At 47.9% G+C, this 16,996-nt stretch overlaps 1 protein-coding gene across 8 annotated transcripts in view; it reads left to right on the forward strand.

The window, feature by feature from the left end:
- arvcfb (ARVCF delta catenin family member b) overlaps positions 1 to 16,996 on the forward strand; it is a 159,583-nt gene that overhangs the window by 117,691 nt on the left and 24,896 nt on the right. For 7 of the 8 annotated variants that reach the window (XM_036527352.1, XM_036527345.1, XM_036527349.1 and 4 more), the window contains 5 exons: positions 4,786 to 4,969; positions 10,183 to 10,300; positions 10,706 to 10,877; positions 12,217 to 12,234; positions 12,883 to 12,954. In XM_036527352.1, coding sequence (XP_036383245.1) covers positions 4,786 to 4,969; positions 10,183 to 10,300; positions 10,706 to 10,877; positions 12,217 to 12,234; positions 12,883 to 12,954 — 564 coding nt within the window. The remainder of the gene's footprint in view (positions 1 to 4,785; positions 4,970 to 10,182; positions 10,301 to 10,705; positions 10,878 to 12,216; positions 12,235 to 12,882; positions 12,955 to 16,996) is intronic. The other variant, XM_036527348.1, reaches the window with a different exon arrangement.

Consider the following 16,996-nt stretch of genomic DNA (forward strand, 5'->3'; position numbering starts at 1 on the left):
AGAACTCCTGGGGAGCTGCTGGAAGTTGCGCACCCACACAGAATGCAGAGGGCTGGTTTTATCAGCGCATCTGAAACAGGGGAGTGACAGGGCAAGCATCCACAATCTGAGATGAAAGGGCCGGAGCTGTATAAATCATTCAGCTGCACGGCTTCCCTCTGCAGCACTTAATGGAAATAAGCTCCCCCCTTTTTCTGCCTCGCGTTTACCGGAGCCCTTGTGCAGCGGGAGAAGGAGAGGGAGGAAGAGCGGGGAAGGAGGCAGCAGGGGAGACGCAGCAGCTCTGGAGCTCGGCTGGTTTAGGCCAGGAAGTCCTGCTCGTGGAGCGGGGAGAGGGCGACGGTGGTGCGAAGAGAAGGGTGTCTGCCCACCCGCCCCCGCTGCTGCGCCAAGGCAGCCCAGCGAGGGGCCTGGCACAGGCTGCAGGAGCCACTCGCTTGCTCGCACCCCGTACTCTGCCAAGCTCCAGGCAGGCACAGGCCGCTGCCTTCCGCACACCCACACACACACACACACAGACCCACGGTCATACACAAGTACATACAGACACACATATACCACAAGCACACATACACACACAATTATACACCACATTTAAGCAGTACACACAGATAGACACAGACACATCCACTCACACAGACACAAACACACACACACACACACACACACACACACACACGCACACAGTCATATCCCGCACACACACGCACACACAGTCATACATTACAAACATACATACAGAAACAGTCATACACCATAAACAAACGTACGCACACTCATACACCACAAACACACATACATACAGACACTCCCACAATCATACAATACAGTTACACCCACATATAGATACACGCACACAGACGCACAAGCACATATAAAGATACACAAACACACACACACACAGCGCAGCTCCCTCTCTCCATCCTGCCTCGCCCCGTTTGCGTGGCGGCACCTCTGGCCGTCTCGCCATGAGTGCAAATCCTGCCCCGCCTACACCACCTGCTGCACCTGCCGCATACCTCCCCCTGAAATCACAGCTTCTCTGACGAAGCCGCGTCTTTCGGGCTCACACGGAGCGGGCCGGGACCTGCACCCCTCCGTACCTCTCAGCTGCATCCCTCGCGTCAGCCGCAGGCCTCCTCCCCTCAGCACTGGCTGCTCTCGTGGTGATGAATGGCAGGGGGAAGGGTGAGCAGTAATGGGCAGCAGTAAGTGAATGGCCTGTTAGAACAGCATGTCTGCAGCGCCCGGGAAATTGAATTAACCAGGAGGTTCTGATGGCAACGAGGAAGGAGGAAACTCAATAAGCTGCACCTTGGAGCTCTCCCGACTGCCATCCTTTTTTCTCTTATTATTTAATTCCCTGCTTTGTATCTGATTAGTGGACTGTCCTGGTGGAAGGAGAAGGGATACCTGAAACAGCAGCTCCACAGACCCTTGAAAATCCAGCCACTGTCTCCAGCCACTGCCTCCAGACCTTAAAGTAGAGGAACTAGCTTTGCTTCTAAATCTCTGTCCTTGAGAATTTTGAATGGCTCACCAAGACTGCCACTGACATAATGCTGGTGCCAGGTTAAAAGAATGCGGTTTGTCTATGGCCCAGTTCTGGCTAGGGGTGTAACCATGCATTGATCTGTATTGATGCACAGATATAAAAGCAGAAACATAGCTAGCTATCATTTTTGCAAAACTAATAGTGGATTTTCATTGTTTTCAGACAATTTTTACTATGCACCTCAAGGAAAATGCTACACAGTTCAAAATTCAAGTCAGTTTGGCCTGATGTCACATTATGATGTCACATGCTCAGTTGCCATCATAATGTTGTCATTTGGTTTGCTCATTGTTAATGTGTTCCCTCGTCAATCAGCACATCATTTTGTGTAAAAATAACGGCAGTTAATGTTTTTTGTGGGTGTCTTGTTTGAAGTAAATGAAGTGATTCCATGTGTGACTCATCGGTATCTGTTTCTCTTACTGTATGCTCAACAAATATAAAGATGTCATGTTTAACAGAGCCTTCCTGAAATCAACAAACCTACGTAAAGCAACATGTGGAAAAAAAAATAATTTCATGTTTTGCTATTTCCAAAATTGCAATGAAAAGTGGTGTTTTACATAAAGAAAAACCTATGAATACACAAAACACAGAAGAAACACAATACACACATTCATAATTCAATGAAAGGGACTGCTGAAAATTCTAACATATTTTACAATTAGACTTCCTGTGAGACTATAGGTGAATACATGGCCTCCACAGTGGTTTTATAGTTTTGAGACAGACATTTAACTTTATAAAGGTATTATCAGAAATGTAAACAGTACTTCATTTTATGGTGACATTCTGAAGTGGCAGCTCTGTTTAGATAGCTGCATTAACTGTTTTGAGAACAAGAATATGCCAAATCAATCGAGAAAAACTGTCATGCAGAAATTTGGATGAACCTAGTCATTTAAATGGAATATAATGAACTAATGAACTGCTATGATACTCTGCATTTCTTATTAAGCAAAGAGTAATTTGGCTCATGTTGTGTCGAAAATCATATTGAAGGGTATTAAGTGAATTCTTAGATATATTCCAGAATATTGTTTCGTATTGTTAAATCAGAGGTTTGCACCCTTAGTCTTGGCCCAGGCTGGTCAGTACAGTATTTGTGCTTTCATTTCATTCCGTTTCTAGTGAATTCAGCCTGAATTTTATGTCATCCCTCAGTCATTCCAAAGTTGAGAATTTCGTCACCGTGGGTTTTCTTCTGAATGTTTCATATGCTCCTGAATGTCATCATATGCTCCTGAAGAGGGACCGAGTGCATTGTGTGCACTTCAGCTGTGCGAGGAAGCCATATTGATTGTAATTCATCTTTCAGCGCTGTGCTGGGAGTGAAATTAAAAGCCCTGTGCCACGGAATATTATAAATAATTCATTTCTCTAAATTTCAAGACAAGGGTCTCTCTACCTTTTCCTATCCTTCCTTTGTAAATATTTCATTATTTAAAAGTGATCTTTTTCAGCTGCGATTTCATCTCACCTAACGAGACTGAAATTGAACAGAGCCAGAAGCAAAGTGCTTACAGTCTGTCGGCTCTAACCAGCCCCTGCGCTACCGTCATATAATAGTCATGAATGGAACCGAGGCTGCTGTTGAACATGGAAAGGGTCAGACAACTGAGAAACATGACACTTACCACTCCTGAGTGTTTAGTATATATAACTGTTCCATGAAGTCCGTTTACTAACATTTTGCCTTTCATGCCTCGAGGAGCAAGACTGATAATCTAAACCAAAAAAAAGTGATGGGAGGAGGTTGCACTGAACTAAACATTCATGGCTTTTCTCAGTGAAGAGAAAATTGTGTTAATTGAATTCAGTAAAACACTGGTATTTTCCTCACATTGAAGGAGGACATTTTATGTAGCGTGGATATATTATTACTGCTTTTGTTACATTGGCTGGGTTCATAATAGCTTATTTTGTTTCCAGATTGAATTTTGTCGCAGATTAAATTATTGCAGGCCCTATAATTGCGAGCGATGTATACTCGTAGAGCATCAATTTGGTGCTATATGTTTTATTGTTGACTGAGCATAATTAACCATCTTGCTGCTGCTGGTAGCCTTGTTGTTGGAATAAATGAAGTGATTCTGATCACACAACAACGGAAGCAATCATCCCATTAGCCTTCTGGCAGCGGCTTCAAGTCACCATCCCTCTCCTCAAGTGTTAGAATGGCTATGGCAGTGATTCATGCCTGTGTGCCAGGATCACTGGTGGAGAGAGTTGCATTCTCGCGTTTGCCTACTTAAAGGCTTGAGTGGGACTTCAATTCTTGCCCCTTCAGTGAGTATCTCTAGCTGTCCATGGTTAAAGAAGGAATACATTCCAGCAGCATTGCTGTGCTTGAATATATGTCCCCCCAGTCCCATTTCTGTATAAGTAGTACCAACATGGTTATTATTCGCAGGTCATTTAAAAAAAAAGGCTACTGTTTTAGAACGACGACAGCATTTTTAGATTGTGTTTTAGAGTGTTTTCCGTACGTTGCTGGCAGGATTGGACAGGATTGGACAATTGTAAAGTGGAAAATGTACAGTAACGGCACTGAAACTCAGTGGAGTCGTGATGTCCTCTCTCTCTTCTTTGCTTGCAGCCATCCCTACGAATGGTGTGTGTTTGTAAGATTAAGCTAAACACGGCAGCTCCTGGCTGTTATTCTTCTGTCGGAATAAGGAATCATCCGCATTGCCGGAGGACTCGCATACTTTCTGACCTAAGCTCGCGCTGAAGCAGTTTATCTTCTTACCATTCCTCTTTTAAACAGTCCCTTTGTGGGTGATAGGGGGTTTGGTTTATGAAGTTAATAAAATAAAGATTGGGGTCTGCGTGTGTGTGGACTTACAGGTCATTTTGTAATATTGTGTATTTCTCAAAGCGAAATTCTTGATCCAGCGTGCTCACTCTTAATATAAAAGCACTCAGTTTTTTTATTGCTGCTGCTACAGGCAGTGTGTCTGGTGTATTTTCATAATGCACGTTGCTTTGTTTGAATGAACTCAGATTTCTTATGAGTCATTTGGGTTGTATATGACTCAGAATCCTTGTTTCACTATTTTTAGTTTGCTGAGCACCCCAATTTGGTATTCTTTCCTGTGTTCTGAATGCGTTTTGTTTTTTGGAAATTTTATGCTCAACATAGCTGAGAGAATGTAGTTATTGAAACAGGAGCTGATGATTGTGAGGTACAGCCCAGGTGACCATGGCTTTCCTCTCCTGTCTGCCAGGAACACTGTGGAACCTCTCCTCCTACGAGCCGTTAAAGATGGTTATCATCAATCATGGCCTGCAGACCCTGACCAACGAGGTCATCATCCCGCACTCGGGCTGGGAACACGAGCCCAATGAGGACTCCAAGCCTCGGGATGCCGAGTGGACCACCGTCTTCAAGAACACATCTGGGTGTCTGAGGTACGGCTGCCCGCCCCCCCTCACCCCCCGCTTCCCCACACACACACACAGACACACACACTCGTCCCTCAGAGCGCATCTCTTCCCCTCACGTACACTTTCCCATCTGATGGCCCCTTCACTTCTTTCTGTAAAAAAACGGGGTGTTATTTCAAACTGCTGCTGAAACGGCATACAGTTGGCTTCAAACGGCCGACTTTTTCTCTCCTGTTAATTAATGCAGCATGCAGATGATGTTTGGGGGGGGGGGGGGGCTAAAATGCCTGCGATGAGGCTCCTCACAATGAGACGCGACACCGACTCTGCAGCTCAGAGCAGCTCGCGAGCAGCAGACGGAGGTGGCGAGGATAGATGCAGTATAAATAGGATCCGCTTAAGGAGCCGATGGAGTGATGCTGATGGGCCCGGCAGACACACGCCCACGCTATTTTCTCAAAGAATAACCAGAAAACTTCACCGCTCCCTGAGATGCTTTCAGATTGGCTTCTCCCTCCATCCATTTAAGTCCCGTGCCCCCACCCCCACCCCCCCAAAAAAAAACACATTGCTAGGGGCGGCCTCAATTACTCCACTTTGTAGTTCTGCCCATTAGCAATAGTCTAACCTCTCTTTGGAGAACTTGCTACAGACCTGTGGGGGAGTAGTTTCTTCAGCCTGCTTTGTGATATAAAGATATTTGGGCCAGGAGTGTTAACACATTGCTGTGGCTGTTCTGCATCCAGCCTGATGATTGCACCATCCGTTCCCTTGGATGCTGCATGACCTCTAACGGTTAAAAAAAAAAAAGTGCCGGAGAGGAATCTTCTGTAGTGTTATTTGGGCTCCCGCAGGACCTACGTTTCCTTTGTACCACGGCCAAAAGTTATAATCTCCTGCCACTGGAGTCCTGAGATGATCACGTCTGTGCCAAAGCCAAAAAAGACAAAAAAAGGGGTGGGTTTGCCCGTTCCCTGGCAAAAAGGATCTCGCTGCAGCGATACAGTTCTCAGATGAGCATAGATGCTTCACACTGCGTTCTAAACAAGGCTGGAAGGCAACTCCTTTCCTGTTTTGATTGTCTCAGACATCTGGAATGTTTGTAGGGATTCGTTTCCCTTTCATGATGCGCAACAGGTGACCGTTCCTGCGTCCAGATTTCTCCCTCTTTATGTAAATCATGTTTTTCTGGCATGGGTAAGTGGACATCTTTTTGTGTTGTGTCGCTGCGAGGATCAGCGATGAAGCGGGCCTTTTTTTACTGAGACACAGTGTCCTGTTTAATTTGCACAAAGTGATCACTGTTAAAGCCCTCACTTGCAGTATTCATTTCATTAGCACACTCACCACATGACCTTGAAGAGGGAGGAAAAAAGGCTTTAGCTTGCATAGCTGATTTAGCTAATAAGTAGGTTGTAGGTGGAGAAAATAACTTTATGCTTACTTCCCAGCTTCATTGCTCACACAGTCATTTGATGGGAGGGTGTCTGATTGTTTAAGTAGAGTTATGTTGTGTTGCAGTGTTCAGTCAAGACAACAGCTGAGCACAGAACTACCACGCAAGCAAGCCCTGTGTTGAGCATAACTGTGGCCCCAAGGAGGTTTCTTCTGATCTGTCTGGGTGTGGGCTACTGTGGTGTTGGCGTCATCAGCATGGGGAAATGTCCTGAGACATTGTCCAGTCTACTAGATTGTTTGGAAGGGCTGTGGTGTGGCCTGACATCAGCTGCTGCCCTGGTTTTGATTTGGGCTCTGGGCTGGCCATGCGCCGTTCCTCAGAAGCATCTCTGAATCTCCACTGAGAGATGCACTCCATCCCAGTTACTGCTATTTGCAGTTCCCTGTACGAATGCTGTAGTGCTCCTAATCTCCTGCAGCTGAAGTACTGCAGTCGCTTGGCTGGGCTCCAACGAAATGCTTACTTTCCTCTCTTTTTTCCCCTCCCCTTTTTTCCCAATTTAACACATTCCAGATTAAAATTCCGCTGTTTTTTTCCCTCAGACATCTGGGGCCGTTTAAGTGACCCGAACTCCTGGGAAAGGGGGGGTGGGGGGTCTGACTGTCCTTAGATTACATCCCCCTCCCTCTGGAGACTGCCTCCTGCCCCATTTTATTTTAATCAACTTATCCCTCTCCCTGTTAGTTTGGGGGTCTGGTGGTGAATGTGAAACCAGGCTGTTAAGCACATGTGACCACTTTTGCTGCTAGTAGCATTTTAATAGCAACGCAAACATCCAGACCTGCAGGGGACCATGTGCAGAAGTGAGTACATATGCAACCTGCAGGGTAACGGAGCAGGGTAGTGTGGTGGCAAGGTGGGGGTAAACCTCACTTGCTTTGTATCCTATTTCCACCCCTGTCCAGTTGGTCGTGTTGAGCCGATCCGTGACTTGTCCACAGAGCACTTCCTTGGTTATCTGATACTCAGCCGATTGCAGCGGCTTGCTCCATCCTGCCTCTGAACTGGCTCCTGAGCCCATCTCTATGGAAACAGTAACCAATGACATCTGTTGCCTAGTAAGCTGCCTAGCAGCAATGCCATATTGGCAATAAACAGACCTGAGTTCACTGACGTAGCAGTCCTGGTGAATTTATTTTCCCTTTCCTTGAAATTGAAATTGAGTTGATGACATGAACAGCTGAGTAGCCTCACTTTAACGGCTTGGATCTCAGTGTGTTGAATAGCCGCGCTCCCTGCTTCAGATGGACTGCTGTTTTTATTGTCAGGTCCATCACTTTAAACCACAGTCCATATTTTTTAGTGCAAGTCTCAACTGACGTCTTAACAGGGTGATTTTGTATATTGCTCAGTCTGTTCTGTTGGGTGTCATTGACCATGAGGTGACACGAAGGTCATTATCTCTGATAAAAGGCAGGGAGGACAGTGGGAACGCCTATCAATCTCCAGCAGCACGGCTGCACCATTATTGACCATTTGGAAGACAGGCGCTTCATGATAAAGGGTGATAAAGGGCAAGGGTCGGGCCGTCGTCCTTGTGTTGCCCAACGCGACCTTGTCACTTCCAGGAGCTATAACTTTTAAAATTGATGAAGGGCACAGTGCATATTGAGACACACACACACACACACACACACACACATGTTCACAACGTGATGCTCACTTTGCCTGTGCATTCAGTGAGAGTGAAATTTGCTCGCGGAGCTGTGACAAGCACACGAAACAGGGAGCATGCTAAGCAGGGGACTGTCCCCTCTGTTACAGAACCCATTAACCGATGGCGGGTCTTCAGACGCTCGCATGAGACGGACGCGGGGGATTGACAGGAAGGAAGAGCGGCCCAGCTGGCGCCCCCGCGTCTGCATCCATTGATTTGTTTTAATTAGCGTAAAGCGCTGTAATGGTCGGGCTCGTACCTGAGATGAATGGGGAAGCCGCCCTGGGAACGGGCGGAGCGGGATGCGGCTTTGATGAATCGCCCGCCCCCGCACCACTGAGCGTGGAGCAGCTCTGTGAACTGTCCCGGCGCCTGTTAAAGAGAGCGCGGTCGTCCATGGTGCACGCCAATGAACTCGCCCCCTGGCTAATAATCCTTTTTGATAACCGTGAAGCCCTCGTAATAAGGTCTCCTGTGAGCCTCATTTCTCCTGCATCTCCATTGTCTCCCAGGCTTTTTGGCTGTGCGCTATGTCACTATTCAGCGTTGCCAAGTGCTTTGTTCAGTACCAAACGGTAGGGTTTGAGTAACCATATAAGCATTTCTTTTTGGCAACTGTATCATTTTATTTTCCGGAAGAGTCTCCACAGCATCCTTTTAATCATTAGTATTATTTTAAGTGGTATTATTTTAGGACTGATGTAAGAATCAACTGCGTATAGTAATTCAACACTAATAAAGAATCATTTCTATAATGACACAAGAGTTACTTACAAGAGTTACACGATCTGCTTGCAAGAATTTTGAGCACGCTTATAATGTAATACGGCACTGTCACACCCACTCCCAGTCAGCCAGCTCAGCCACGCCCAGTTCAGCCCGGTTCAACCTCACCCACTCATCAAGCGCACCTGTGACTCGTTCCTCAGTCAAGTCCTGGCTACATAAGGACCCAGTTTCTGTTGCCTCATTGTGAGGTATTGTTTCTTGACTGCCGTGTTTGACCCTCGCCTGTTCTTTGGACCTTGCATGTGTTTTTTGGGTCTGGTTTTTTGTACTGCTGCTCCCTGTCACTGACCCGTTTGGTCCCTGACTACGTTTTTGGCTTTTGTGATTAAATCTTATTGACCGCACTTGGATTCCAGTCTGTTTTCATTACAGGTACTCAGTGGAGTGCAATGACACATAGTTTAAGAAGAAAACATTTGAACTTGAATTGAAGTTTTAAATGCAAATTATAACTTTACTTTTAACATATCTCTTCTTGTTGTGCTAATTACCAAAGTACAAAGCACATATGTTTTTGAGGACTTTAGCAAATCTCCTGGATGCTAGTGGACATGGCAGGGACAAGAAAAACACTTTGTACAGATGAAAAAAGCTGCCTTCTTAACTATTGTAACAGTCTAGATCAATGACAGAAATGAAGGGTATTCCACACCCTACTCTGTCTAAGATTGAGGGAAGAACTAAGGAGGTGTGACATCTTGAAACAAATGGAACAAAGAAGGTGCCACAACACCAATTATCATGGAAAAATTCAAAAATATGTATCAGGAGTTGAGTCAAACTATAATTTTATTTGGCAATTTCATTGATAATTTGGTAAGTTGACTGTACCGCAAAGATCACTAGCACTTTGCACGGTGACATTCAAATAGTTTAAGTGAGTCATGTTCTTTTAATTTTACTTAATAAATGATTGTAGAAAAAAACTAAACAAGAACATAGCTAAGACATTGCTCAGTTAATTAAGAGAAAAACATAAACATAGATTAAATCATAAACATCGATTTTACCCCTTTGTTTGGAAAATTGTAATCATGTGCTTCTAAGAATCAAATCTCTTGGATAGATGATATTCTTATAAACATAGGCTCTAACAAAACAGCCTAATAAACTTTTATGTTTTCTCATAGTTTTCTCAGCTGTTCCATCAGAAGTGCTGTACGAGCGTGTCTTGCACATGTGGCCAACGCAGCTGCGCAGCTGTTCGATGCAGGCGCGCAGGTGCCCGTCGCAGTTGCGCAGCCGTGTGTGGCAGCTGGGCAGGTGTCTGTCGCGGTTGCCCGGCCACCTGATGCAGCTGCCTGACGCCTGCGCGTGCTCCGCTCGTTGCAGGAACGTGAGCTCGGACGGGGCGGAGGCCCGCCGGAGGCTGCGAGAGTGCGAGGGCCTGGTGGACGCTCTGCTGCACGCCCTGCAGTCGGCCGTGGGGAAGAAGGACATGGACAACAAGGTGTGAGAGCCCTCCCTGTTACCACGGCGTCTGTTACCTCAGCATTACCACGGCACACGGCTTCCGTTACCTCAGCGTTACCACGGCACACGGCTTCCGTTACCTCAGCGTTGTCACGGCACACGGCTTCCATTTACATTTACATTCACATTTGCTCATTTGGCAGACGCTTTTATCCAAAGTGACTTACAAGTGAGGCAGAGTGCAACACAAACCAAAAGCCATATGAGGAGTCAACAATATTAGAAATGCTAACCCCAAGTTTTAACAGTTGGCTAGACAAGCTACAAGCTGGCTGCTAGAGATATGAGTGCATTAAACTATTAGATTTGAGTTGTTTTTTTTTTTCTTCCTCTGTCACTGTGCGTGTGACGCCCGCCTTGTTCGCTTCCCCTCTCTTTCCAGTCGGTGGAGAACTGCGTGTGCATCATGCGCAACCTGTCCTACCACGTGCACAAAGAGGTACCAGGAGCGGAGAAGTTCCAGGAGCCGGTGGCCGGCCAGGCGCCGGGGTCGGCCGGGCCGCAGAGGAAGAAGAAGGACGACGCCGGCTGCTTCGGAGGGAAGAAGGCCAAAGGTAAGCCGCGGCGCTCCGGTGCTGGAGGCTCGTTACCCGTGGGTGAGTGTGCGGCATCTCTGTGTCTGTCATGGAGGCCCCCTCCCAGTTTTAGTCACATAATGCGACCTCATTCACTACAAGCGAAAGAGAAGCACCGCAGACATGCACCTGTGAGCTTGGCATCCCACCTTTTTTTTTTATGGCATGGCATGGCTGGGGTCTGTGGACTCTGCGGTACGTCACGCACAGCCTCCACAGATCCAGACCAGAAACCTCCATTTAATCCATCCATCTGAAGGACCGACCGGCTCCTTCCATTTTAGATCAAGTTAGCCATTTGCTTCTCATGTCATATGCACCACACTGAAATGTGCATGTTGGAAAAGAAGAACAAAACGTGGCTGTTTTGGTTTGGAGTATTCTTTGTGTGTGTGTATGTTTGTCTGCCTTGCCTGAAAATGCTGCATTTCGGTGATCGCGATTCATTGAGCGCTGGATGCGGCTGATGCGTGTGAAGGGCACGGGTCAGTGGTGGGAGGTCTGTCTCCGTATGTGTGTGATGCGTCAATACTGTTTATTTCCTCCCCCTGGAGGGCCGAGTCTGCTGTAAGAAGCTGCGCTACACACTCTTCTCTGGGCCTGAACCTGCTGCTTTCAGCTGAGGGATGCCAGCAAAACACTGCGAACGCAGGAGGAAGCGCACAGATAGTGATCGATGTGCCATGCCGCGCCAATTGCATCTCGCTTTAGTGAGATTGTAGATATCTGTCAGTACCCCTTGTGGTACCGTGTCCTTAGGAGAACGGCAAAGCTAAAAGCTCATTTCTCGAATTGGATTTCTCTGAAGGAGACTTTTCTCTCTGAGTAAATTGCTTCCCGAATCATGACACAAACAGCACACTGCCGCAGTCGACGCTCCAGAAGTCGGATTTAGGGTAGACAAGCATGCAAATCAGAAGTCTGTTTGTTTTCTCTGTCGGTTGCTGGCATCGAACAACCTCCCTCCCCGACTGTCCCTCTTCCCCTTCCGAGCCAGTGCACTGAGTAGCTGACACCACAGGGACACCTTCTCTCACTCCTAAATGAGCCACAGATTGACATCACTGCCGCTTTGAACACTGTCCCCAGAGAATACCTGTGTACTGCTAATGGATTTTATTTTCTGCCTGTCTTTTTTTTTTGCTGTGTACTTGTTTCTCTCTTTTTTTTTTCCAAGTCTTGACTTTATTTAACTTTAAGTTGAGAAGTGTTCACCTGTGAATTCTGTCATCTCTAATACACACGCCTTTTATCATGACTGTTCTCTTCTCCCCTGCTTGTGGTGTGGCATTGCCGCTGCTTCCTTCGCTAACTATAGAGGAATGGTTTAATCAAGGTGAGTCTCTTCCTGCCTCACTACCATCACACTTCTCTTTTGTTATTTATAGCCGCCGACTTCCAGCAAAAAAGTTTTGAGCTGTCCCTCTATTTGTCCTTCCCATACCCTGGCCCCCCCAATGTGAAATTTGTCACTGTGACGAGCCTTTAGCAGGACGGCTCACTACGCACCTGCAGGGAGCGAGACGGTGTCTGGGAGCCGAGCTGACAGGACTGCAGTTCGGTCCTGTCCCTAGACTCCCTCGGACCCGCTGGCCTTTAAACTTTAAAAAAGTGGCCGCTGACCGGCCGGTCGTCCTTCCCCTCCCTGGCCCGTGTTCACAGTCATACTTCGGGCTGATGTTAATGAAAGAGAACTGTGTCCGTGAAAGTAGTAGTTAGCCTGATCCCTCTCAACTTCAGACTGGCATCTCCTGGCTCGCCGGGGCGCAGACTGACACTTATTGGCTCGCATGCTGTGGTTACCCAGCTTCCTGCTCCTTGTCTGAGTTATGAGCTCCGCGTCCCTGTCAGTGCCTCTCTTGCCATTAGAGGCGGCTGCCGGGAACGCGAGCGTGGGCCTGCTGTGTGGGGGGGGTGGGCTTGTCTGCGGCCCCGCCTCGACCGTCGCGCTCACACCTGCTCTCTCGCTCTCCCTTCTAACCAGGCAGGAAGAACGGAGAGAATGACAAAAGCTACGACACGCTGGACCTGCCCAAGCGCACGGAGCCCACCAAAGGTACGGCCGTCCCCGTCACCATTTGAACTTGTCCTCTCCCGGCGCTTTGCTTTGGAGAACACACGGGCAACGTGAACAAAGAAGCACTTTGCAATCGTAAGAACAGTGATCCCTTTCCCTGAAAGTTTCTATCGTCATGACCATTTGCTGTTCAGTCTGGTGAGGGTAAGGATGGGCTAGCTTGTGCCAACACCGCATTATGATTCAACTCTAATTCTGCAGTGGATCTCTGTTTAATGTTCTGTTTGTTGTGGATTGTTGTGTTGTGGATAAATCCTTCAGAACAGAGGTGGTGGAGAGAGCGAGCTTCTCTGAAGGACCTTTTTAAGTGCGCTGTAGCATCGGCGATCAGCTGTAGGTGCAGAGTGAATGACTCCACTGTACCCGTATCGAAAAACTGTCTGCGGCGCCCGGGAGCCGGAGACTCGGTGTTGAGATTAATGACGTTTTAAAAGCCAACCCCTTTATCCGAGTGACAAAAAACAGCCGTAATCCGAACGGCATTAAAGAGCAAAGTTATCACTGTAACAGAAGGAGCACGGCCTCCGCAACAGAGTTCAGCCGAGTGAAGGGGGGAAAAAAAAAATAACGTGGCATCGAAGACCGGGCTGCGGCGGTTTACTTTGAAATCCACGTGAGGACTATATGAGCAAGTGAAAAGAGGGTGTGTTGTTCCGGGAGAGGCAGAGGAGGTGGCTGTGGAGCAGCAGCAGGTTGTAATTGTATGTAAATGGGTCACCGCGGCTGGAACTGATAGTGCTTTCTCAGCGATGATTCTCTAAAATCCGACAGAGGTTGTGCCACATCCTGCGCTGGATAAAATTCTATCCGCAAAATAGATAAACGTTTGCCGCTCCACCGCTTGTGATTTTACGCCATAGCTAATTCGAGACAAAATGGCAAGTCTTCCCCCCCCTGCCTCCTCTCTCCCAACACTGAAGGAAGCATGGCCTGTCAGGGAAGCCTTAGTGAGCTGGACCACAACCTGGTGCGTATATCACCAGCACAGCCTGATCCCAGGCTCTTGAATCCTCATGTTGATTTTTATGAGACTGCGTTGCTCAAGCTGTACCTGTTCCCTTTTTGTGTTGTCTTACTATAATTGTGGAACACACTTCACCCCAGCATAGGCGCAAGAATTTTTTCGGAAATTCGGAAGCCCGAAAGCATTTTTCCGTCACCCTTTTTTTTCTGGAAAGCCCTCTCACCCCGGAACCACGTGTGCAGTGCTATCGGTCTCCTCTGGAACGGTGGCAGGCCCGCGGCAGCCGAGCAGTTAAACGCTACTAATCGCAGCAGAGGGACAGGTGTGGCGGGTGGGCGTTCCAGGTTAATGTCTTTTTTGGAGCCGGCTCTCTCGCATGGAGCACCGCGAGCTGGCCCGCAGCTCGGCTCCCTCCCCTCAGCAATCAGCGATTATTGTGATAAGCAGGTTTAGTCCTGGTTTCCATCAGGATTATGAATCAAATGAGCCATGTGCCGGTGCGGGTGAATATTAAAACACTCTGGAGGGATGCCGGTAACTGGATTCGAAAGCCTTTTTCATTTCTATTTTCCAGCATCGCCGTAGAAATAAACATCTTGACTGGGCACAGTTAAACACCATTAATATGTGGACTGACAGCACTTTTTTTTTTGGAGGGTGGTGGTGGTGGTGGGGAAGGAGTGGTTTTCTGTTTAGAGATGGAATATGTACACATCACGGGATTCATCAAGGTCTAATGGCAGCCGCTCAAAGTCAATATCGCTTCCTGTTTCCCTGTAATTAGTCACATTAGCAAGCCAAAGTGGGCTCTTATTAAACTAGATTACAATTAATTGCAGTGGTTTATGGAGGTAAGCCGATTTTGCCTTTTATCGCCTCAAAGTCAAGTAAAGCAGATGAGCTTCAAGAATGATAATTACCATTTTTAGTCATTGCCACAATGGTTGTAATTGTGGTATGCTTTTAATGGGACACAATTAAAAATAATCCCCTCTGTCCTGCATTTTGACTTCTCAGGGATTAATTATTGTCTTTTATTATTGATGCCTGGCATCGAGTCATGCGGAGATAGTGGGAGTTAAATGATGGCTTGGAGGCTTGGTGAGGGAGGTCCTCTTTAGTTGCTTATCTGGCGGGCTCTGCTTTACCGGCAGGTTCATATGACATCGGCCACACACACTGGCTGGAAGATTACTGCGCTGTGACTTTGGATTAATTCTGAGGCTGGGAGATGGAAATCTTCCTGTGAAAATGCAAGCTGGGTCATTCAGTTACTTACGTTTTTATTTGTTTGAGCAAATCCCAGCGATTTTTCTTGGGAGGGAGAGCCGGGGGGCGACAGCGTCAGAAGGGGCGGGGGCTTTTTCCTTGGAGCATCAGGCCGAATTCAGAGTAGAGAGATCGAGGAGATTACAGCCGTTTTGTCCTTAACCGTTGTCGAACGGAGAAAGGTCGAGGCACCGCGTGCCCCAGAGACCTGCCTGTGGCTTGGCGGGTGATTAACGCCCAGCGCTGGGACCGGAGGCAGATTTGATTTCCTGTGCCTGGGATTACAGCAGGCCTCCCAGATCTCCCAGAACAGATACGCCAGTGCAGCAGAGCATGGGGACAAGTACGGGCCCTTGTGTAGGGCACAAGCAAAATTCACCTGACATCTGCCTTTACAGGAGATGTGGACCAGGTGGTTTTTTGACCTTTAAATAGCACTTCAGTTGCAGTTCAGTTACATTATGCATTAATCACATTGCTTCACATCACATTATACTTCTCATGAATTTCCACCTGGTGCTGTTCACCCTGTTGCAACACTGACCACTGGTTGCACTTTTAAGGAGACCTATTGAAGGTGTTGCACCATTAAAATGCGAGATCGCGATGCTCTGTGATTGACATTATTCATGGTGTCAGAACAGAAGGTTGGGGGAAAGCCATTAATAACCCTGACAGAAGCGTTTAAACGGAGAGCGAAGCCGCCTGTCGCCGAGGCGGGGAAACTCTCGCCGCACGCTCTTGTTAATTGAAACGGCGGCGCAAAGTTTTGCTTTGAGGGCCGTCTGCGAGCACACATGCTTTTATGCAGAGCCGAAATCAGCTCACAGAATAAACGTGTTGTTTCGTTACCAGAGGTGTGGAGAGGAGCGCGTGAGTGGAAGCGGGTGGGGAGGGGTAGGGTGGGGGGCTCCTCGGAGAGAAGACGCTCCCCACTGATGGATTTTTCAGCGAGCTCCTTTTTATCTCGTTCCTCTCCCTCCCCTGCAGCCTGCAGTCAAAAGCAGAATTGACATCAGGTGCTGCGAACGATGATGAATCATCCGTCTCCTAATCCTGCTCTGCATGCCTGCCGTGGAGCCGAGGCGAGCCGAGAGCCTCCAACTCGGCGTTTCCCCCCCATCTCCCTCCCCAACGCCGCGCCTTACCGCTCATGTTTGCATTTGATAATCAAGCGAAAGGCCTTGTTGACACCACAATGGCGTGCAGCCACTGCGCCGTGGTGGCGTTTGAAATTAACAGGCGTGAAGGGAACTTATGAAGCGTGCTTATAAGGATACCATCTTCCGCTGCCGTGCCGACGGAACTTTGCGATCCGTTGAGGCCGCGTGGCTGAGAGCCGGGTCCCAGGGTGCACGAGTGTTTCTCCATGCACGAGCGTGCTTGTAGGGTCCTGTAGGGCCCTGCTGGCACAGAGCCGCAGGGCACCTGGGATCACTAGACAGAAGACTGAGCGGCACATCCCCCTCATACACATAGCCCTCACGAGATCTAGATATTAGTCCCAGCCTTTGCCTTGAATTCAAACAGCTCTGGAATTGCTTAGAGACGGGGTGGTCCCTCTTGGTCTGCGCGGTAGCTGGTGCGTTTCGCGGAGGATGCCTCACGCGCGTCTCATTTCAGTCAACCTCTCTGAGATTAATTCACGTTAAAGCAATGTCATCGAGTGGCAAGGAGAAGTCCAACTCATCAGAGTCAACTGGAGAATGTCCCATGTTCTGTCAGCAAGCTCTGGTAATGAACAATCCTGCAAATTCGCCTCTAAAATTCTCCCGGGCCACCGCTATT

Source organism: Megalops cyprinoides, chromosome 4 (genome assembly GCF_013368585.1).
Source record: "Megalops cyprinoides isolate fMegCyp1 chromosome 4, fMegCyp1.pri, whole genome shotgun sequence".
Taxonomy (NCBI): Eukaryota; Metazoa; Chordata; class Actinopteri; order Elopiformes; family Megalopidae; genus Megalops; species Megalops cyprinoides.